Source organism: Coregonus clupeaformis, chromosome 20 (assembly GCF_020615455.1).
Source record: "Coregonus clupeaformis isolate EN_2021a chromosome 20, ASM2061545v1, whole genome shotgun sequence".
In the NCBI taxonomy this organism is placed as follows: Eukaryota; Metazoa; Chordata; class Actinopteri; order Salmoniformes; family Salmonidae; genus Coregonus; species Coregonus clupeaformis.
Window position 1 is genome coordinate 15,448,865 of NC_059211.1, and position 21,777 is coordinate 15,470,641.

Sequence of the window (21,777 nt, forward strand, 5' to 3'; positions counted from 1 at the left end):
TTCAGAAGAACTACAGTTTTGCTAACCAAGTCAAAGGCCTCTCTTTCTCCTTTCTCTCTCTCTCACTCTCTCTCTCTCTCTCTCTCTCTCTCTCAATCCCTCTCTCTTTCTCCTCCGCTCACTCCCTCTCTCTCTCTCTCTTTCACCTTCTCCCCCTCTCTCTCTCTCTCTCTCTCTCTCTCTCTCTCTCTCTCTCTCTCTCTCTCTCTCTCTCTCTCTCTCTCTCTCTCTCTCTCTCTCTCTCTCTCTTTCTTTCTCTCTCTCCCTGCTCTCTTTGACTCTGCAGTGGGGTCTGAGGTTTGCCTTCTTTGGGGAATAAGAACATCTGGGCTTGTGAGTGCAGGAGAAAGCGATAGAGAAGTAAAACTCTTGGAGCTGCTCCGCACATTTCCTGTGTTTTTGAGGTTAAGCTGTTTTCCCTCTCCCCCTTCCCTTTCCCCTTCTCTCTCTCCCTCTCCCTCTTTCTTTCTCTCTCTTTCACTCTCTCTATGTACTTCCCAACAGTCTGGCAGGAAGACGACCTCTAACAGACGTGGAGACCCTGTGTGTGCTTTAGTTCTCACTATCTCACAGGTCTTTCCCCTGTGTTTTGTCTCGGCTGTGGTCCTTTTTGTGTTGGGATGCCAGAGTTTTCACAGTGACGGTGTGGTTCCAGGAAGGGTGTGAGTGTGTGAGTTGACAGGATCCCTCCTCTCTGAGAGTGTGCAGATGGTGCCGGACAAGAGACCTTTAGGACAGCTCCAACTGCAGGTATGTGCCATCGGCTGCATGTATCACACACAAACACACTTCCAGCACTTTCTGATAAGAGCCTTACCTCCTGGTCAGTTTAGGTAAAAGTAGGGATTTCTCTCCTTTCTTTTCTCTCTCTTTCTGCTTCTCTAACACTTACAACTAACAATTAGAGCAGTAGACGTTTACTGGAAACTTTCTCTGAAGAGTGTTATCGTCTCTTCAGCACGTAAAAGTCTTGCACAATGTCACGCCACTCTTCATTAATGACTCTGCTCTAAGGATGTATGGTTTAGACATTAACTGTTGCAGTAACACAGACATCCACACAGGAACACAAACCTTTCTGTTTGCGCTGTGCTAACATTAAGTTGTAAAATACTGGACTTCCCCTTCAAGTTAACCAGTTGTTATTAAATGTCATGTTAATGTTAAGTGCACGTAGATAGGCAGAGAAAATGATAAGTGTTGATCTACTTTTTTTTGTGTGACTCCCTCTCAAAAATGAAACTTGAGGAATCTACCGCACACCCCACACATTAGCCAAGGTGCAGAAAGATGAGAGTGAACAGAAGATGATGCCCTTTTGATGCCTTCTTAGAAAAGTCAGATACATTTCGTTTTTTTTTCTAGAGGGCTATGAGGAGGTATGCTACATTGTTAGCTTGCCTAACAATTGCCCAACAAAACAAATATGTTTTCCATTTAGCTACAGTGACTAATCACAGACAATAGAAACAGCAGGCAAAATGTTAACAGACCTATTCTAGCCTACCAGCAATCTTTCTACACTTTCTCTTTACTGTTCTCTCTTCTCAAAGGCTCTATGTAGTCTGTTCTAGTCTAGAAATTAACTCTCTAGCATAGAAATAGACTCTCTAGTCATTCTATTTCTATGGTCCTAGCCTACCTTTGTCTGGCTGACAGATGAAAGGCTGCTAGCTTTCACTACGCTAACGAAGTAAAGTACGTCTGGCAGAATGGGAAGTGGCACGCAGGCTCCAGTTCGCGCCCCCCTTTGATCCTCGCTCCCCCCGCCCCCCGATGCCATTTCCAGCACCTCGCTGGGGTCACACAGATTAACCCCTTGTTTCCTGCAATGGGGGCTTGTTTTGAAGTGAAATGGAGGGTGAAAGCGTTTCCGGAGCGAGTCGCCTGTAGAGTAGACTGCTGGCTGCGTTTGGTTTCTGGGTCAGATGGAGTAATTATAGACAGACTTCGTGTTGGAGAGTTATTTTTTGTTTTTTTGTATTCACTTTTTCCTTCAGGTTTTGCTGACTATTAGGTGGAGATGGAACAAGTAAGTCGGCCATTGCTGAGGCAATCGTCCTGAGGTATCTGAGAGACATTGAAAGACTAGAGAAACTGCCTGATTGTGGGGAGTCCATTTTGTGCCTCCTATACATCAAGCCCCATCGTAAAACTAGAGCCTGTCGTTTCCAATGGGAGCAAATGAATCATAGTGGGCAGAACAAGCAAGGAGGTGGGCAGAGCCAAGCACGAGCTAGTTAGATCCTATTGGTGCGTTCTAGCATTTATTTGCATATTTCCATTAGGGAACGCCGACTCTGTGAAGTGCGAGTGTGCAATAACTCAAACGCAGTCCACTCTGTTTGTTACAGATTTTAGTTTTGGAAACAGAAAACTGTATGGAGATCAAATGTTTCATCGTTGAGAAAATGTGCAGAATGTCGGCCAAAGTCCAAACTCGCTCCATCTTCACCCACTGCCGGCCACTGGGCTTCCTCTCATCACCATATTTGGTAGTGAGTGGAAACACCAACCGGATGCTTCACATTTATACATCCGGTGAAATATTTGTCTCATTGTTCTGTGGTAAAACCCTTTCTCAGGCCTCCATCAATACATCTGATACAGCTCTGAGCTCCTGCCACAGAAAACCAACCAACAGACATTGAGCCAAAATGGCGGCGGGTGGGGTCCATTCCTGGATGTTGTTGACCCTGATGGCTGTTCTACCACATGCCTGTGCCCAGCAGAGTCTGGTGCAGGTGAACTCAGGGGTCCAGGTAGGCCGGGGGAGGTCTGTGTTTGTGACAGACAAGGAGCTGCAGTTCAACGTGGACCAGACATCAGACTGTAAGGTGGAGGTGGTGCTCAATGAGCCGGTGACTCAGAGAGTGGGGAAACTCACTCCTCAGGTGAGAGGATCAAGTCTGTGTTACTTTTCAATGATGACAAATGCAAACAAAGCTAAAACAAAGCGGCCATTTTGTTTCTGCTTCTTTACTAGCTACCCATTGCAGTCTTTAGAATATATCCACATTGCTATACCATAAGTGTATGATTTCATATGATATAACAGTGTATGTGAACTACAAAACTTTCTTAGAATGTGTAGCTATTGTAACAGGGTGTTCTACTGTGTGGTTGTGCATGCTCTATATCAGTGTGTTGCTGTCTAGTTATGTGAAGTTTAATGGTGTCGTCACTGATTTTGTTGCAGGTGTTTGATTGCCATTTCCTGCCTGATGAGGTGAAGTACATCCATAATGGTAGTCCCCTGCTGGAGGAAGACATAGTCATGTTGAGGGTATACAGGTAGGACCACATACATTCAAATTCAAACTTTATTCATAGTGCTTTTAACACACGTCACACTTCATTAACTGAGATGAATGAAAACAAGGCGAGAAAATAGATGTTGTTGATTGTGTTGAGTCAGGAGTGGTAGTGCTGGTCTAGAACAAAAAGGTGAGGTCCCACCAGGAATGGATTGAGAAACACTGCTGTGTAGTTTTATTCATTGCACTCCAAATTCAACGTTTGTTATAAAATGTTTTCAGATCTCAAAAGTAGTCAAGATGAATGTGCTCCAACTTCTTCCAGGTTCACAGACTCCGACACCTTGGTGGAGATGGTGGTGTTGAGGATGATTGTGGTGGAACCTGAACGCAGCCTGGTAGAGCTGGGCAGCACTCCCCTGGTGGTCCCCCAGTTCTACGGCCTGTCCAACGCCATCGACGGCGCCGTCCTTACCATCCGCAGTCAGCCCGACGTGGCCTGCACCGTGCGGCTGCTCACCCCAGAGACCAGTGTCCCCTCCCTGGGGCAGCTGGTGACTGAGGAGGACCCTGGGCTGAGGAAAGGTAAAGCATGGCATCATCCCATATCTCGCTACTGGTCAACACGTTGGAAATGCAATGATATTGAAGGTGCTTCATGAGTATGTTGTGTTGTTGTGAACATGAGTTCGAATCCCAGTTCCCTCATGGCAGGGATGGACGATCCGATGCAGAATTTGGATCAGTAGGCCTATTATCAATGCAGTCTTATAGACGCAGTGATTTAGTTATTGTATAATTATTTGGCCTAGATCCAGACTGGCATTACAGATGTAGGATCTTAATTTGATCACCCTGTTGCAGGATAACTTTTAGTGTATTTGAGGTTTAAAAAGGCTTCTGAAGTTTGTCATTTCCTAAAATAAATGTATACAATGTCAGACTTGATTTTCCCTTAAGAAAAATGCATCAACCCCTACAAAAATATCCATTAATTATGATCCACATAATAATTCCCATTTCCTGTTGCTGCAGGATTATTTTCCTGCTGTAGTAAACTTTCTCAAATTAAGATCCTACATCTGTATGGCATCACATCTGGGAGCTTTTGTCCTGCTTTTGTCCTGTACAGCAAAGTAATCAAACACTGTCACTCACTTTTGTTGTGACTTGAATGTGATTTTGGAAAGCCACTCTCTTTGATTCCTCTCAGTAGTTGCTCTGTATATTTAACAAGCCTCAGGTAAACTTCCATTGATTGACATACGTCTCCCAACGATCATTCACCCAAGGCAGACAAACTGGAGACCCCTGTCCGGGAAACAAGCCCTGTCTCCATGGCACCAAGGAGGTGCGTTTCCTCAAAGCCACATGCCACGAGTTCCTCAGCTCGGCTCTGAGGTACCAGCACCTGAGTCCCCCCTCTCCGGAGATTGATTACATCCCTATCAGAGTGGAGCAACGGGACCAGACCTCCAGAGCACTGCTGGAGGTAAGAGACTACTGTAACTGTAACATACTGTATGGCAGGGTTCCCCAATAGGCGGCCCGCGAGCCAAATTCATCCCACTCTTGGTTACGGAACTGGATTCTTAATAACCCATGGTGATCTTAAATATTAGTGATAGCCATACTGTGCAAAGCAGACGTTATATTTTCTCCCGAGATTGCAAAACAATTAGTATGTTGATGTAGAGCCCATCGGTTATGAATGTTTCAACCTCTGTGTTGAGAAGTCGTGTTTTTCCCGTCAATTCCTGGTTTCAAAGAGCACCAAAGACTACACTAACCATGAGCCTTAGCGTTTCTGCCACCAGACCCTGGGTCTGTTCTAACACAACCAACAAGTTCAGGTTGCGCCTGTGACAGTGCTATCGAGTGCCCTCATGTGTTCTCTAACAGATCTTATGGTTTATTTTAGGTATATAATATAATTTATTGTGGCAATTCTCTCAGTGTAATTGTGGTAGAATCCATGGTTTTGGCTCATGCTTGACTAAGCTAGCAACAGTAACTAAGGGGGGCAGGACCTTTTTTTCATTTTTTATTTTTTGGGGAGGGGGGGGGGTAGATCAGCTTTAATATTGCAGATAGATTGTAACTTCAATCAATGTAATTGTCTGCATCACTTCCAATCCCCCATATGGTTTTTTTCTCGCAAATATACACTACCGTTCAAAAGTTTGGGGTCACTTAGAAATGTCCTTGTTTTCGAAAGAAAATCAATTTTGTTGTCCATTAAAAAAACATCAAATTAATCAGAAATACAGTGTAGACATTGTTAATGTTGTAAATGGCTATTGTAGCTTGAAACGGCTGATTTTTTATGGAATATCTACATAGGCGTACAGAGGCCTATTATCAGCAACCATCCTGTGTTCCAATGGCACGTTGTGTTTGCTAATCCAAGTTTTACATTTTAAAAGGCTAATTGATAATTAGAAAACCCTTTTGCAATTATGTTATGCAATTCCATGCGAGAAATTGCCAAGTAACTGAAGATCTCGTACAACGCTGTGTACTACTCCCTTCACAGAACAGCGCAAACTGGCTCTAACCAGAATAGAAAGAGTGGGAGGCCCCGGTGCACAACTGAGCAAGAGGACAAATACATTAGAGTGTCTAGTTTGAGAAACAGACGCCTCACAGGTCCTCAACTGGCAGCTTCATTAAATAGTACCCGCAAAACATAACAAAACATCTTAATCTTTTCTTTTTATTGGCCAGTCTGAGATATGGCTTTTTCTTTGCAACTCTGCCTAGAAGGTCAGCATCCCAGAGTCGCCTCTTCACTGTTGACGTTGAGACTGGTGTTTTGCGGGTACTATTTAATGAAGCTGCCAGTTGAGGACCTGTGAGGCGTCTGTGCACCGGGGCCTCCCACTCCTCTTTCTATTCTGGTTAGAGCCAGTTTGCACTGTTCTGTGAAGGGAGTAGTACACAGTGTTCTACGAGATCTTCAGTTTCTTGGCAATTTCTCGCATGGAATAGCCTTAATTTCTCAGAACAAGAATAGACTGATGAGTTTCAGAAGAAAGTTGTTTGTTTCTGGCCATTTTGAGCATGTAATCAAACCCACAATTGCTGATGCTCCAGATACTCAACTAGTCTCAAGAAGGCCAGTTTTATTGCATCTTTAATCAGCACAACAGTTTTCAGCTGTGCTAACATAATTGCAAAAGGGTTTTCTAATGATCAGTTAGCCTTTTAAAATGATAAACTTGGATTAGCAAACACAACGTGCCATTGGAACACATAACTGATGGTTGCTGATAATGGGCCTCTGTACGCCTATGTAGATATTCCATTAAAAATCAGCCGTTTCCAGCTACAATAGGCATTTACAACATTAACAATGTCTACACTGTATTTCTGATCAATTTGATGTTATTTTAATGGACAAAAAAATTGCTTTTCTTTCAAAAACAAGGACATTTCTAAGTGACCCCAAACTTTTGAACGGTAGTGTATATATATATACATTTACTGTACATACACAGGACTTAGAGATATTTAGCAAATTAGTCCAGAGGTCACGTGACTTGTATCTGCTCTGTGATTGGATGATACAGACCGCAATGCTGTATGGGATGAGTTGTTTCCCATCTGACAACAAAAGTTCCCACAACTTTAGAGAATCTCATTTGTTCATTACCTAACGTTTTCATAGTAATGTTCCACTAACGTGCAAGGACCGTTTCCAAGAGACCCATTCCCGTAATGTCAAACAGAAACTACCCAGAACGTGGTTACCATGTTCTCAGAATATTCAATATGAATGTTTCATGGGAAGGTTGCAAGAACATTCCTGTGTCCAGTTTTCTGTGGGTTAGGAGAATATTCCATCAACATCCCACCAAACATACACAGAACATGGTTGCCATGTTCTCAGAATATAAGATATTAATGTCGCTGCTCACCTCAGTTTAGTCAACAAAAACAAAAACAATAACAAATGCGCCTGGGGTGACCAGTGGCACTATTTCCCTCTTCAATCCCAGCTTTAAGTAGTATTTCATTAGAAAATAAAGGTATATTGAACCCATTCAATGCCACTAACCTCTGTCTGTCCCCCAGACGGAGGCTGTGTGGCTGCCCGTGCTGATCCATGGGGCCATGCAGAACCAGCCTCCGCAGGCCGCCTTCATGGCCTCCTTCATCCTGGAGGTGGACCAGTTCATCCTCACCCCCCTGACCACGGCCGCGCTGGACGCCAAAGACGGAGAGACCCCCCAGGAGCGCCTGGTGTTCAACGTGACAAAGCCCCCCGCCCAGGGCTACATCGCCCACCTCGACGACCACACCAAAACCTGCCACTCCTTCACCTGGCAGGACCTACACGAGATGAAGATAGCCTACCAGCCGCCCAATAGTAGTCATACAGGGAGGAGGAACTATGAGGTGGAGCAATAGAGCTCTTGTGTCCTTTTCATGCTACTGAGCCAAGCTAAGCCGAGCCGAGCCGAGACAAGCTTGTACTGAGCTGGCCTGCTCGTTAATGAAAAATGCTTTCCAATGACTTTTTCATCTTCAAAGTCACATTAGAGAGATTGTAACTGTCGAATGAGTGGAAACTTAATATTGAACTAACACTATGTCTGTTCTATTTTCTACAGGTTGAGTTCCAGGTTATTGATGGTTCCTATGTAGCCAGCCCACCCATTATGGTTCACTTCTCCATCAGAGCAGCAGAGACAAACGCACCCAGAGTCTCCTGGAACATGGGTAACTTCACATCAAAACATCACATTGAAATGCAAGAATTTACCATCATAAGAGATTGAATGATGCAAACCCATTGAATAGCTTTTATTTATGTCTGTATTGTAGGCTTCTATATGTGCTATATAGCGGAATGTAAGACATACCAGTACAGTGAGTGCATGGAGTCCACAATGGAAAAAAGGTGTTTATTCAGTTTATCCACTTGTGTGGCTGAATTGTGTTTTAAAATGGTCAAATAAATCAAATCAATAAATGAAAAATACACTGATAAAAACAGGATGTTTATACCAACCTATCCTGGCAGGGTTGAATCTGTTGGAGGGTCAGTCTCGACCAATCACCTGGGAGGATCTCCAGATCGTGGACAGTGACAACATTGATGCTGTCTACCTGGTGGCCGTTGATGGACCTCTGCATGGACGACTCAGTGTCAGAGGTGAGAGGTCAGATGGGGTGGGTTCAGTTAGGTGAAACGTTCAGAACATTGCAGGTAGAACTGTAACAAATATAACTATCTTGATATGATACATATGAAAAATATGAGACAAGAAAACATTGTCACTAAATATCACAATTCAAAGTAAAATAATGCATAAACAAAACATTTGTTGATTCATTGATGCACTTCCTTATCACACAACATTCAGGGAAATAGTGATACATTTTTTAACCCTTCCTTGGAATTCTGTGATGGTATCTGGAGTGCCACCCTGAAGATTCCCAGGAACGCCTGCCCTTTTCCGCCCTTTTGCTTCCATGTGTTTCCCATCCGTCGGGGACGGCGGCGAGGCTCGGGAAGCATATGTGAGGTGGCCTGCATGTGTTTCCTAATCAGGTGTAAAATGGGCCGTCGCCACTTTCGCCAGGGGCACTCGCATACGAAGCTGTCTTCAGCGTGCTGGCGTCTGTCCTTCCACTCCAGCGCACGGGGAGACAGGCCTTTGTTTGCACAGGCCCTGAGTGAAGCAGATTGGGGAGACTTATGCCATTTCATGCCATTGTGCACAAAGAGCAGATGCGCATTCCCAATCGCAGACCTGAGAGAGAGAGAGAGAGAGAGAGAGAGAGAGAGAGAGAGAGAGAGAGAGAGAGAGAGAGAGAGAGAGAGAGAGAGAGAGAGAGAGAGAGAGAGAGAGAGAGAGAGAGAGAGAGAGCTGATAATGCTCCAAGGGGTCATAATCATTGCAACTCCACAAGGCTAGGGACATAACCTTTCACTTTGGACAGTGAGAGAGAAGCGCAATGCTTTGTGTGGTTTTATTGAGGTTACAGTGGTGACGTGTACGACTGAGTGGCTATAGCTATTGTTTTGAACCCCTCATAAGGGACAATTGTACTCTGTCAATCTGGGCTGTGTGGAAGGCTAGTCCCTTATAGAGAGGCTGAGCTGGTGGTTTCTTTCAGTTCGGTAGTTTCCTGTTTCGACTAACTTCAGTTCCCATCGGCCACTAACTCCATCCCATTCCCTCCTGTAGGGCCATCCGATGAACAGCAGCACCTGCTCAAAAAAACGTCCCACCCACACCCATCCCGCTATCACTTTAATTACTGTTTATGTTGTTGTTATTTGGAGGGGGGAGGGGCGTTTTCATACTGAGATGACCCCCCTGTGATAGATAGAGAGCGAGAAAAAAATAGAACCAAAAGTTTTGGCTCCCATTCTCCCTTATCAGAACCTGTTTGCTCATTTTCTACATGGCTCCATTCAGTTCCGCGAGAGTTCTGGCCCACCAATACACAGTGTCTCTGGAGGAGTTGGCGGGAAGAGGGAATTGTTCACCCTTGACCTCCGACTCGGGACGTCGACGCTGGGGAGTGTCAGCGCACGTTTGGTCCAACGCCTTCAGCCAAATGGAAAGCTGCCTGACTGTCCCTCTACACTCCACACTGTCCTCCGACTTGGGAACCTGTGTTTTTTTGTTTTTTTGGGCCTGCTGCCCACTGCCACCTTTGGGCCCAATTACCAAGTTGTTTCTCCGTTGGACTTGTAGCCGTTTCCCCCATTTCCCCCGCAGTAAAGTTGCTGCTAATGAGGTTTCGTGCGCGACCATTCATCACTCAATCTGTCTGGTGACCTTGCCCTTCTGTCTCCCTGGCACGCAGGAGTGGGCCATCGTCGCGTTGGGCAGCAGCCACAGCACGCTAGCCTGGGAAGGACGCCATCTTTCCCTCTCTGTTTTTCAGCGACAGGGAAAAGCCTGAGCCAGTGCATAGTGCCTTTAGGCGAAAGCGAAACTTGTTATTTCCAAATGACAATATGCGTCCAACATAAAAAACAGCTTATTTGTGGGGAAATCATTAATAAATGAAAACATGAAGTTGCTTTGGCTAAAGTGGGGGATGTCCACTTTAGGGTGCTTCTCATAACACATGTCAAATATCCAAGTGAACAATTTCCTGATGTACTGTATCATTAGCCTTAATATGCCGTAGTGGGGTTAACTTACAGTACATGGCACCGGTAACACTTTACTTGACACCCAGCTTCATAACACGTTATGACACAGTCATAACCATGTCATAATATGTCATATCAGCTGACATAACTTGTCATAACCTGTCATAATATGGTCAAAACACTGTCATGACACATATTTAGACCTGTTGTGACATATTGTATTATTTTATGGCTGGTAATGACACCTAAATAAGATTGTCAAAACCCACAAAACATACCACACACAAGGCAAGACATTCCATTACACCATAGCCTACTTGTCAACAGTATGTTTGTTATTTAAAATTTTCTGAAATTAACAATATTAAATTATCATTGTAATTGCGCACACATTGATGTCAGACATGCACCTACCCCAATGCTCTGTTGCTGATGACTAGGATGAATGCAGGAGCAGATTTCAGGAGCAGGACAAGACACCCTCTTTTTGACTGATGACTGACATAAGGGCATGTATGTGATAGGCCTATCTGACTTATATGATTTTGAAGATCATAATGCTTCTTGACAGTGTCATAAAGCGCATTTTCTTTGTCCAAGTGAAGTGACACAGGATGGTCATAATGCTTCATGACAGTGTCAGGAAGTGTATTTTCTGCAAGTTATTTAAAATATGATGAAAAAAACATGACTGTAAATAATGAATTACAACAACAACAAAGCACTTAGGAAACAAACTTTTAATGAAAGTACACTTCTTGGAAGGGAAAAAACACATTTTAATAAATGTGGGTTTTGACATTCTTATGTAGGTGTCATAACCAGCCATAAAATAACGCAATATATGTCAACACGTGTAAATATATGGGTCATGAGTGTTATGACCATATTATGACAGCTGTTTTGAAATATTGTGACTTGGTTATGACCGCTGGGTGTCAAATAAAGTCTTACCATGAGGACATAATACACGCTATAGTGACCCACATTTTAAAAAGAAAATACAAAAGAAAATACAAAAACATTAAACAAGGGTTAAATACATTAAAAAATCAGTCAATTTGAATCTCACTAGCCTACATAAATGAAAAAATCCTCCAAAGAAAAGTCACCTTTCCAATTAATTCATTCCAACTCGCATCTCCTCCCAGGTGGTAAAGGCTTTATGTTCCGGATACGGGACCTACAAGAGGGTGTGGTTGTCTACCAACACTCGGACAGCGACACCACCCGCGACCACATTGTCTTTCGCATCACAGACGGGCGCCACAGCATCCGCCACAAGTTCCCCATCAACATCCTGCCCAAGGATGACACGGCGCCGTTCCTTATCAACAACGTGGCGTTGGAAGTGCAGGAGGGCGGCGAGGTGCTGGTGGAAGAGTACATGCTGCTGGCCTCCGACCTGGACTCTAGTGATGACTACATCCTGTACCAGCTCCTCAACTTCCCCTGCGCTGGAGAGGTGGTCAAGAAGGCCCACCCACAACAGCCAGGTAATAGGATATCATCACAAATTGTATAGAAATGCTTTTTTTTTTTTTTTCTTTGCTATAATTGCCTGTTAACTTATAGTTCAACCCCATAGAATTGGAATTAAAGCTAGTTAGGTTCAACCTGTGTGTGAACTAGATTGATTGTGTTTGTTGAGGTCTGATGAGGCTAGCCTTAAACATGAGACGGGAAGTTCTCCTTCTGTATATACCATCTTGCATTGAGTAATTCCCATTCTATGCATTCTATGTCTATGTTGGTGACTGGGTTGTGATTTCCTATAGGCGTGCCAGTGAAGAGTTTCCTGCAGAGGGATCTGTTCATGGGGCTGATCTATTATAGACACTCTGGAGAGGAGTTTTTTGAGGACACCTTCGACTTCACCCTCTCAGACAGCCATCAACCCCCAAACCTATCCCACAGACACGTAAGTGTGCAAAGATCTAAACCCGATATTCCATATGGCACATTATTGTTATGTTGCAATACTTGAAATTGGGGATATTTTAACTAGAAGTTGATGGTAAGGCAGTGAATACAGTGAAAGCGAAAAATATTATCTTTAAAAAATCTTTATTGGATCATATGTCTATATTATAACCCCTGTAAATATATGTCCTCTGTGCCCTCCAACCTCAACACAGACTATGGTGGTCCACATTTTCCCGGTCAAAGACCAGCTCCCGGTGGAAGTGTCTGGCAGCGTTCGCTCGGTTACGGTCAGAGAGACTGATGTGGTCTACCTGACCCAGAGTCACATCCACTTCAGAGACACAGAGCACCCAGACACTGACCTCTCGTTCTTCATCACCACACCCTGCTTCAGCCCCACTCGACCAGGGTACAGTACAAGTTCTTTCTTTCTTTCTTTCTTTCTTTCTTTCTTTCTTTCTTTCTTTCTTTCTTTCTTTCTTTCTTTCTTTCTTTCTTTCTTTCTTTCTTTCTTTCTTTCTTTCTCCCCTCTCTCCTCTCCTCTCTCTTTCTCTCTCTCGCTCTCTCTCTTATAGTCACAACATGGTTGTTCACTTCATGGACTTTGCTGTGGTTGTGTCACCAGCTTAGATGAGGCCAATGCGTGCTTAATAAATATTGTTCCAGATGTATTGTTTAATGCTTAAGGTTTATGATGTTTAAAGGGAAAATGCACCTCAATATGAAAATCATGCCACTGTATGCTGGATTTGTACCAAGACAAATCAATCACGCCCCAAGCCTAAATAAATGGGAATGATTGGCACCGTCTAACTGAGTGTGTTTGTGCCCCTGGTTGCAGGCTACCTGATGCAGGGCGACTGTTCTACACAGACAGCACCCACTCCATGAAGAAAGACCCAATGGTCCCTGTGTTAAAGTCATTCACCCAGGTACACTCACCAATATACTGCACCAATACACTGTTATGCATGTAGTGTACAGGTATATTCATTTTGATTACAAATGCCTATTATTACTAAACATCACACAGCAACATGTGTTGTGTCCTTCAGCATGCAGTCAACCACATGAAGGTGGGGTACATGCCCCCCATTGAGGACATTGGTCCAGAGCCAGTGTTTGTCCAGTTTTTGTTCTCTGTGAGTGACCACCACGGTGGAACCACCACTGACCTGCTCTTCAACATCACCATCACTCCTGTGGACAACCAGGCTCCTGAGGTGGGGGTTCTATGGTCAAGTAAAATATTTATCAACAACACCCTGTTACATAAAAATTAATAAAGACAAATGCTAGTCAAGTACTGTAGGTGAACAATGTCTTTTATGAACCGCTTTGGTATTGACAATCTTAGAACTGTGACAGTTTGTGATAGATCAGTTGTAAACATTGAAACATTTCAAATGAGAAGATCCATTCCACTCAATATCTGAACCAAACTAATCAATTCTCATTCTCTATCAACTCTGTTTCTATCTCCACCTCCATCTATTTCTATCTCATTATCCAGGTGTTCACCAACCTACTGAGGGTGGAGGAAGGAGGCGGGGCCTTCTTAACGGAGGAGCACCTGTTGGTGCGGGACGGGGACAGCTTGGAGGACGGGCTCAGAGTAGGGGTGCAGACTATGCCCGTCCATGGGAAGCTGGAGCTGCAGGGGCGAGAGCTCCACCAGGGTGACACCTTCATCCTCCAAGACCTGAGAGGTCTGCGGGTCAGGTGGGACACATACTGGCCCGATGCGGGAGCTAGATGATAGAGGGAGGTAGTCCGTGTAAGGACTTGGTTTCGTTTGAGGTTAATCACGGCAACCCAATCTATGTGGGTCCATTTTTCAAAAACCCTATATGTCTCATTGCAGGTACATCCATGATGACTCTGAGACTGTGGAGGACACTGTTGGTCTAACAGTAACTGATGGTGTCAACTCTGCTCATGTGTTCTTACCAGTACAGGTGAGTAGGCTATATAGTCCAGGTATGAAAGGAAAATGGAAAATGTAAGGGAAATGTAGAAAGTGCTAGTGCTATCTTTCTCTTGTTCCATTGTGGCTTTCTCCCACCCTCGCCCTACACAGATCCTACCAGTGAATGACGAGCCCCCCCAACTAGGACCAGCGCTGCGTGGGGGGCTGACATGTGAGGAAGGGGGCAGGGTTCAGGTCACTGCTGAGTACCTGTTTGCCACGGACGCAGACAGTGATGATGCCAGGCTAATCTACATGCTGGCCCGGACCCCTGCCCGGGGGGAGTTGCAGAGAGGGGGGGTCACTGTGGACAAGTTCTCCCAACAGGACGTCCTGCAGGGGCTCATCTACTACATACACACAGGTGACAACTAGCCTGATCCTGGATCTGGTTGTTCTGTCTTACCAATGACCTTAGGAGTTGACCATAGGACCATGACCATAGGACAATGACCTTAGGAGTTGACAAGAAAGCACAAACAGATACAGTGCCTTACAAACTGTAATTTAAATGGATTTTTATTTGGATTTCATGTAATGGACATACACAAAATAGTCCAAATTGGTGAAGTGAAATGAAAAAAATAACTTGTTTCAAGAAATTCAAAAAAATCTATAACGGAAAAGAGGTGCGTGCATATGTATTCACCCCCTTTGCTATGAAGCCCCTAAATAAGATCTGGTGCAACCAATTACCTTCATAAGTCACATAATTAGTTAAAGTTCACCTGTGTGCAATCTAAGTGTCACATGATCTATCACATGATCTCAGTATATATACACCTGTTCTGAAAGGCCCCAGAGTCTGCAACACCACTAAGCAAGGGGCACCACCAAGCAAGCGGCACCATGAAGACCAAAGAGCTCTCCAAACAGGTCAGGGACAAAGTTGTGGAGAAGTACAGATCAGGGTTGGGTTATAAAAAAATATCAGAAACTTTGAACATCCCACGGAGCACCATTAAATCCATTATTAAAAAAAATGGAAAGAATATGGCACCACAACAAACCTGCCAAGAGAGGGCCGCCCACCAAACCTCACGAACCAGGCAAGGAGGGCATTAATCAGAGAGGCAACAAAGAGACCAAAGATAACCCTGAAGGAGCTGCAAAGCTCCACAGTGGAGATTGGAGTATCTGTCCATAGGACCACTTTAAGCAGCACACTCCACAGTGCTGGGCTTTACGGAAGAGTGGCCAGAAAAAAGCCATTGCTTAAAGAAAAAAATAAGCAAACACGTTTGGGGTGAATAGTTATGCACGCTCAAGTTTTCCGTTTTTTTGTCTTATTTCTTGTTCGTTTCACAATAAAAAATATTTGGCATCTTCAAAGTGGTAGGAATATTGTGTATATCAAATTATACAAACCCCCCCAAAAAATCGATTTTAATTCCAGGTTGTAAGGCAACAAAATAGGAAAAATGCCAAGGGGGGTGAATACTTTCGCAAGCCACTGTATGGGGCCAGGCTAGGTGTGGATCATTGGGGAAAACAATTGGTTAAAAATGCAGATGTTTTATCTATGAGCGCAATGCATAGGTAGCCTGATTTGATCGTAGCATTCAGTCTGGTTTAACCAGGTTAATGCTTGGGTGGAAGGCATATGTAAGTGCAATGAACTCCACTGAATTAACCTAATGCCTTCCAACAGAAGAGAAAGAGTTTGAGAGTCAACTCAACTTTAGACTCCTAGCGGTTAGAGAGGCAAGCCAGCAACCAGAGGGTTGCCAGTTCGAATCCCGGGTCTGACAGGAAAAATCTGGTGAGAAGTGAGCTGGAAGCTGGAGGGTTGCTGGTATCAAATCCTAGCACTTAACCCCCCACAACATCTGCTCCCCGGATGCCCAGTGTGGCAGCCCCCTGCTCCAACCTCCAACCTGCACATGTTTATGTGTCTTTGGGAGGGGTTAAAATAAAGCGGAAGTCACATTTTAGTTGGACCTTGTGTACAATTGACAAATAAAGTGATCTTAATCATCCCACTGCATTGGTCTATCAACCAATAACCAGTGAACACACTGTTACATTAGTTAACTTCCTGTTTTTCTCTGACCAATAGGGGGCGAGATTGGAGCCAGTCCCGTGTCTGACTCGGTCACTCTCATCGTGTCGGACGGAGAAGCAGGGGGCACGGACAGCTGTTGCCATGGAGACGCCCTGCCACCGCCTGTACCTCTCCATGGGACACTTCCTGTTTACGACCTCAACGTGACGGTGCTTCCTGTCAACAACAAGGCCCCAGTCATCACCATAGGTAAGCCTCCTTTCCCCACTTTCACTTCAATGTCATAAAGCAGGGGTGTCAAACATACGGCCCGCGGGCCGGATCAGGCCCGCAAACGGGTTTAATCCGGCCCGCGGATTATAAAAATGCGCTGCAATTTTTCAATAAAATAAACTGCTGTTCCATTTGCGTCCACTGGATGGCGCAATAGCAATTGTGTTAAGCAAGCAAACTGTTTATACCGGGGCAGAGCAAGTAGGTCAAGCACGTGCAGCCAATGAGCTACTTTGTTTTGCCCGCGATATTTATTACGGCTTCTACTTTTAACATTATGTGCTTTGGCACCCTCATTGCCCCAATATGTCTCTGTCAAAAAAGAGAAAAGTGGACGCAGAGTGCAGAGTGTTCCAAGAAAAATTGTCATCCTATTTATTCACGGAATTGAATGGGAAAGCTGTATGTTTGGTGTGTTCAGAGCATGTTGCAGTGCTGAAAGAATATAACCTTCGGCCGCCACTATGTGAGTCTTCATGCCGACAAATATGACAACTTTCAAGGACAGCGGAGATGAGAGAAGGTGAATGAACTGTTGGCGGGTCTGAAGAAACAGCAGTCTGTGTTTACTCACAGCCGAGACATCAGTGACGCTGCAGTGAAAGCTAGCTACCTCATTGCTAATGAAATCGCAGTGGCTTCAAAACCATTTAGTGAGGGTGAATTTGTAAAAACATGCATGATGAAGGCAGCGGAGATTGTGTGCCCTGAAAAGCGGCAGGCTTTTGCAAATATCAGCCTGACAAGAAACACAGTTGCAGACAGGATTTCCGATCTTTCAGTGGATTTGGACAGCCAGTTGAAGCAAAAAGTAAAGTCATTTATTGCGTTTTCGGTTGCAATTGATGAAAGCACGGACATTACAGATGTTGCACAACTGGCCATTTTCATCCGCGGAGTTGATGACACATTGAACGTCACCGAGGAGTTCGTGGAGTTGGTGCCGATGACAGATACAACGACAGCAGCTGATATTTTTACCGCACTTCGTCGGGCGCGCTGGACAGGGTCGGAGTGGACTGGTCCCGCGCTGTCAGCCTGGCTACAGATGGTGCGCCCTCAATGATCGGGAAAAAAGCAGGCGTTGTGACAAAGTTCAGAGAGAAAGTGCAATCTGCAAATGGAGGGACGTGATTTTTTGACTTTTCACTGTATTTTGCACCAGGAGGCTTTGTGTTGCAAGTCATTAAAGATGGATAACGTCATGAAGGTGGTCATCCAAACTGTTAATTTCATCCGATCCAGAAGCCTGAATCACCGTCAGTTTGACAGCCTTCTCAGAGAGAAAGACCACATCTATGGCCTGCCATACCACACTGAGGTAAGATGGTTAAGCCGAGGTGCTGTGCTGAGGCGTTTCTTTGATTTACGAGAAGAAATTGAACAGTTCATGGAAGAAAAGGGCAAACCAGTGTTAGAATTTCATTCCGCAGAATGGATGCAGGACCTTGCATTTATGGTGGATGTTACAGAGCACCTGAATAACTTGAACAAACAGCTGCAAGGGCGCAACAAAGTTGTCACGCAGTATTATGACAGCATACGTTCTTTCAAGTTGAAGCTGTCATTGTGGGAGACGCAACTTGCCGGTGGTGATGCAGCTCACTTCCCCTGTCTGAAAAATGTGCGCGACCCAACATGTGGCAGACATGAAGCGGTTCAAAGATAAAATAACGGGACTGTTACAGGAGTTTGAGCAACGCTTTCAGATTTATGTTTATGTTTTTATGTTGATGTGCTATTGTTTTTAATTGATTTTATTTGTATATTTAACCTATTCTTGACTCTGTGGTTCTTGCACTTGTTTGGGGAACAGGATTTCATTATTTTGATCTACATTTCTGCCTGAGAAATGACACCCTGATATAGTTCTGTGATCTGTGATATACTTCTGTGAATCACTGAGGCATTGTGTGTTTGTGTGTTCTTTGTCCTCAGAACTTTCAAATAACTTGAGGTGTTTTATGATTAATAGTGATGTTGTGCTTTTGGACACTGTCCTCAGGCTCCAGCTTTATGTTTATATGTTTTTATGTTGATGTGCTATTGTTTTTAATTGATTTTATTTTATTTGTATATTTAACCTATTCTTGACTCTGTGGTTCTTGCACTTGTTTGGGGAACAGGATTTCATTATTTTTATCTACATTTCTGCCTGAGAAATGACACCCTGATAAAGTTCTGTGATCTGTGAAACAGTTCTGTTAATCACTGAGGCATTGTGTGTTTGTGTGTTCTTTGTCCTCAGAACTTTCTGTCAGCTTCCTGCTTCCCCTGTTTGTCTCCTGGCCTCTAGAGGTCAGCTGTGTTCCCCTTTGCCTTAGTTTTTCCTCATGTGTCCTAATTAGCTTATCTATGTCACCTGTGCCTTGTTTCCCCTTGAGTATTTTAGCTGTGTGTTTTCCCCTTGTTTCTCACTTGGTTATTGCGTCCTGTCTATGTGTCTCCTGCTTTGTCCCACCGTATCAGTCCTAGTAAGTTATTCAAAGTTATCTTTAGTTTGTTTTTCTCCCCTCGGGGAGTTGTTTTGTTTTGCCTCCTGTTTTGGAACATTAAATCTACTTACCTGGAGTATTGCCTGGGGTGTTTCATTTGGGTCCTACAACATCTCCTCTGTGGCTAAGGGGTAGTACCCCCAGCTCTACACATTTGAGACCGGAGTTCTAGCCCGGCTTGTGACAGAATAACCAAGTCAATCATGGACCCAGAAACACTCAGTTCCCAGGACCTGTTGGCGGTGATCATTCGACATGAGGCTTCTTTCCAGCGCCATGAAGCCGTTCTCAGCCGACAAGAGGAGCTGATGGCTAGACATTCTCAACTCCTGGCCGAAATGATGAGTTCCCTTCACCAGCTCTTTGAACGCCTCCTTGGTTCTCCCCCTTCCCCCGGTCACCTCCCAGTGACGACAGGCCTTCTCGGTTGGCGGAGCCCCGACTACCACCTCCCAAGCCCTTTTCTGGGGATCCAAGCTCTTGTCAGGGTTTCCCTCACCCAATGCTCCCTCACCTTCGAGCTCCAACCCTCAAGTTTTCCCACAGACCGTTCCAAGATTGCCTACCTCATTACCCTTCTTTCAGACAAGGCGCTCGCCTGGGCCTCTGCGGTGTGGCAGTCCCAGGAGGCCTGTTGTGACTCCCACGCTGCATTTGTAGAAGAGTTCAAGCGGGTGTTCGATCATCCTGTCAGTGGGCGGGGAGGCTTCCAAGCGCCTACTGTCTCTCCGTCAGGGCCCCCGAAGCACGGCAGATTTTGCCATTGAGTTCCGAACCATAGCAGCAAGGAGCGGATGGAATGATGAAGCGCTGAGGGTCTGCTTTCAGGGAGGGTTATCTGAGCCCCTTCAAGATGAGTTAGCCACCCGTGAACCAGCTGAAGATCTCGAGTCCCTCATAGCCTTGGCCATCCGCCTGGACAATCGTCTTAGAGAGCGGAGAACGGCTCGCCGTCAGGTGTCTCAGTCCCAAGTTCCTCTGAGCAGCTCTGTTTCTCCTGTTTGGACTCCGTCATTCAGAGCTGCCCCGGCTCCTGAACTGCCCCAGGATTCCCCGGAGAGCATGCAGTTAGGCCGTTCCAGGCTTTCTTCCAACGAAAGGGAACGTCGCATGAGGGAGCGTCGGTGCCTCTACTGCGGGGTTGCCGGCCACTTCCGCTCCACTTGCCCCGAGCTTTCGGGAAACGCCTGTCCCCGCCCAGCTACAGGAGGGTTGTGATGGGGAAAATTAGAGCTCCTCCTACTAACGCGGTCCTAGCTATTCCAGCCACTCTGTCCTGGGAGGGCCACCAGCATCGGGTCCAGGCTATGATCGATTCCGGTGCCGCAGGTGATTTTATGGATGTAACCTTGGCTAAGGAACTTAAGATCCCTACCCAACTACTTCCTCAACCCCAGGCAGTTACAGCCTTAGATGGCAGACCTCTGGAACCAGGAAAAGTTACTGAGGCGACTCAGTCCCTGCGACTTACCATCTCTCAACACCAGCAGGAGGAGACCTTCTATCTCATTGACTCTCCCGAGTATCCTATTATCCTGGGTCACCCTTGGCTATGCAGACATAATCCCCAGATCGACTGGCCTACTGGCACCATTCTTAGCTGGGGTCCCACTTGCCAACTCACCTGCATGCTTCAGAGTTCCTCAGCCCCTAGTACCCAGTTTCAAGAGTCTGTTGACGTCTCCCGAGTCCCCAGTGTTTACCATCGGTTCAAAGCAGTGTTCAGCAAGGCCCGGGCTACTGCCTTACCGCCTCATCGCACTTATGACTGTGCCATTGATCTACTCCCTGGGTGCTGCCCTCCTAGAGGTCGGATCTTTTCCTTGTCCTCCCCCGAGCACGCAGCTATGGACACCTACATTAAGGAGTCCTTGGCAGCCGGCCTCATCTATGCCTCTACTTCCCGGCTGGGGCGGGCTTCTTTTTTGTTGAAAAGAAAGACGGGGGTCTGAGGCCTTGTATTGATTACCGGGACTCAACAAGATCACGGTTCGGAATCGATACCCTCTTCCTCTCATGGCCACTGCTTTTGAGCTGCTTCAAGGGGCTTCCCATTTTTACTAAGCTGGATCTCCGCAATGCTTACCATCTCGCGCGGATCCGGCCAGGAGACGAATGGAAGACGGCGTTCAACACGCCCACGGGACACTATGAATATCGGGTGATGCCGTTCGGGCTCACCAATGCCCCCCGCAGTATTCCAAGCCCTGATTAATGATGTTCTCCGGGATATGCTTAATCTGTTCGTCTTCGTTACCTGGACGATATCCTCATCTTCTCGAGGTCACTGAAGGAGCATGAGGGGCATGTTAGCCGGGTTCTCCAGAGGCTCCTTGACAATCACCTCTACGTTAAGCCTGAGAAGTGTGAATTTCATGTTTCTCAGACTCAGTTTCTCGGGTTTATTGTCACTCCCGGCACCTAGAGATGGATCCCAAGAAGGTCAAGGCGGTCCACGATTGGCCCACACCTGCCACGGTCAAGGAGGTTCAACGGTTCATTGGCTTTTCTAACTTCTATCGGAAGTTCATCAAGAATTTCAGCTCGGTGGTAGCCCCCTTGACGACGCTTACCAAGGGAGGAGGGACCAAGATTCACTGGGGTCCGGAAGCAGCAGGGGCCTTCGAGGATCTCAAGCGCCGCTTCACTTCTGCTCCGATTCTGGTGACCCCTGACCCAGAGAGACCTTTCGTGGTGGAGGTGGACGCCTCAGAGGTGGGGGTGGGAGC

General features: G+C 45.6%; 1 protein-coding gene across 1 annotated transcript in view; it reads left to right on the top strand.

Annotated features, from left to right (window-relative positions):
- The first annotated feature begins 297 nt into the window (after positions 1 to 297).
- The window catches only part of frem1b (Fras1 related extracellular matrix 1b), a 66,853-nt gene continuing 45,373 nt past the window's right edge, over positions 298 to 21,777 (top strand). The window contains exons 1-17 of the mRNA XM_045205338.1: positions 298 to 750; positions 2,586 to 2,894; positions 3,200 to 3,294; positions 3,583 to 3,842; positions 4,550 to 4,749; positions 7,335 to 7,658; positions 7,874 to 7,982; positions 8,287 to 8,418; positions 11,532 to 11,876; positions 12,159 to 12,301; positions 12,519 to 12,715; positions 13,148 to 13,238; positions 13,362 to 13,529; positions 13,820 to 14,028; positions 14,171 to 14,264; positions 14,387 to 14,639; positions 16,335 to 16,529. Of these exons, the coding sequence (XP_045061273.1) occupies positions 2,658 to 2,894; positions 3,200 to 3,294; positions 3,583 to 3,842; positions 4,550 to 4,749; positions 7,335 to 7,658; positions 7,874 to 7,982; positions 8,287 to 8,418; positions 11,532 to 11,876; positions 12,159 to 12,301; positions 12,519 to 12,715; positions 13,148 to 13,238; positions 13,362 to 13,529; positions 13,820 to 14,028; positions 14,171 to 14,264; positions 14,387 to 14,639; positions 16,335 to 16,529 (3,052 nt within the window). The 5' untranslated portion in view covers positions 298 to 750; positions 2,586 to 2,657. The remainder of the gene's footprint in view (positions 751 to 2,585; positions 2,895 to 3,199; positions 3,295 to 3,582; positions 3,843 to 4,549; positions 4,750 to 7,334; positions 7,659 to 7,873; positions 7,983 to 8,286; positions 8,419 to 11,531; positions 11,877 to 12,158; positions 12,302 to 12,518; positions 12,716 to 13,147; positions 13,239 to 13,361; positions 13,530 to 13,819; positions 14,029 to 14,170; positions 14,265 to 14,386; positions 14,640 to 16,334; positions 16,530 to 21,777) is intronic.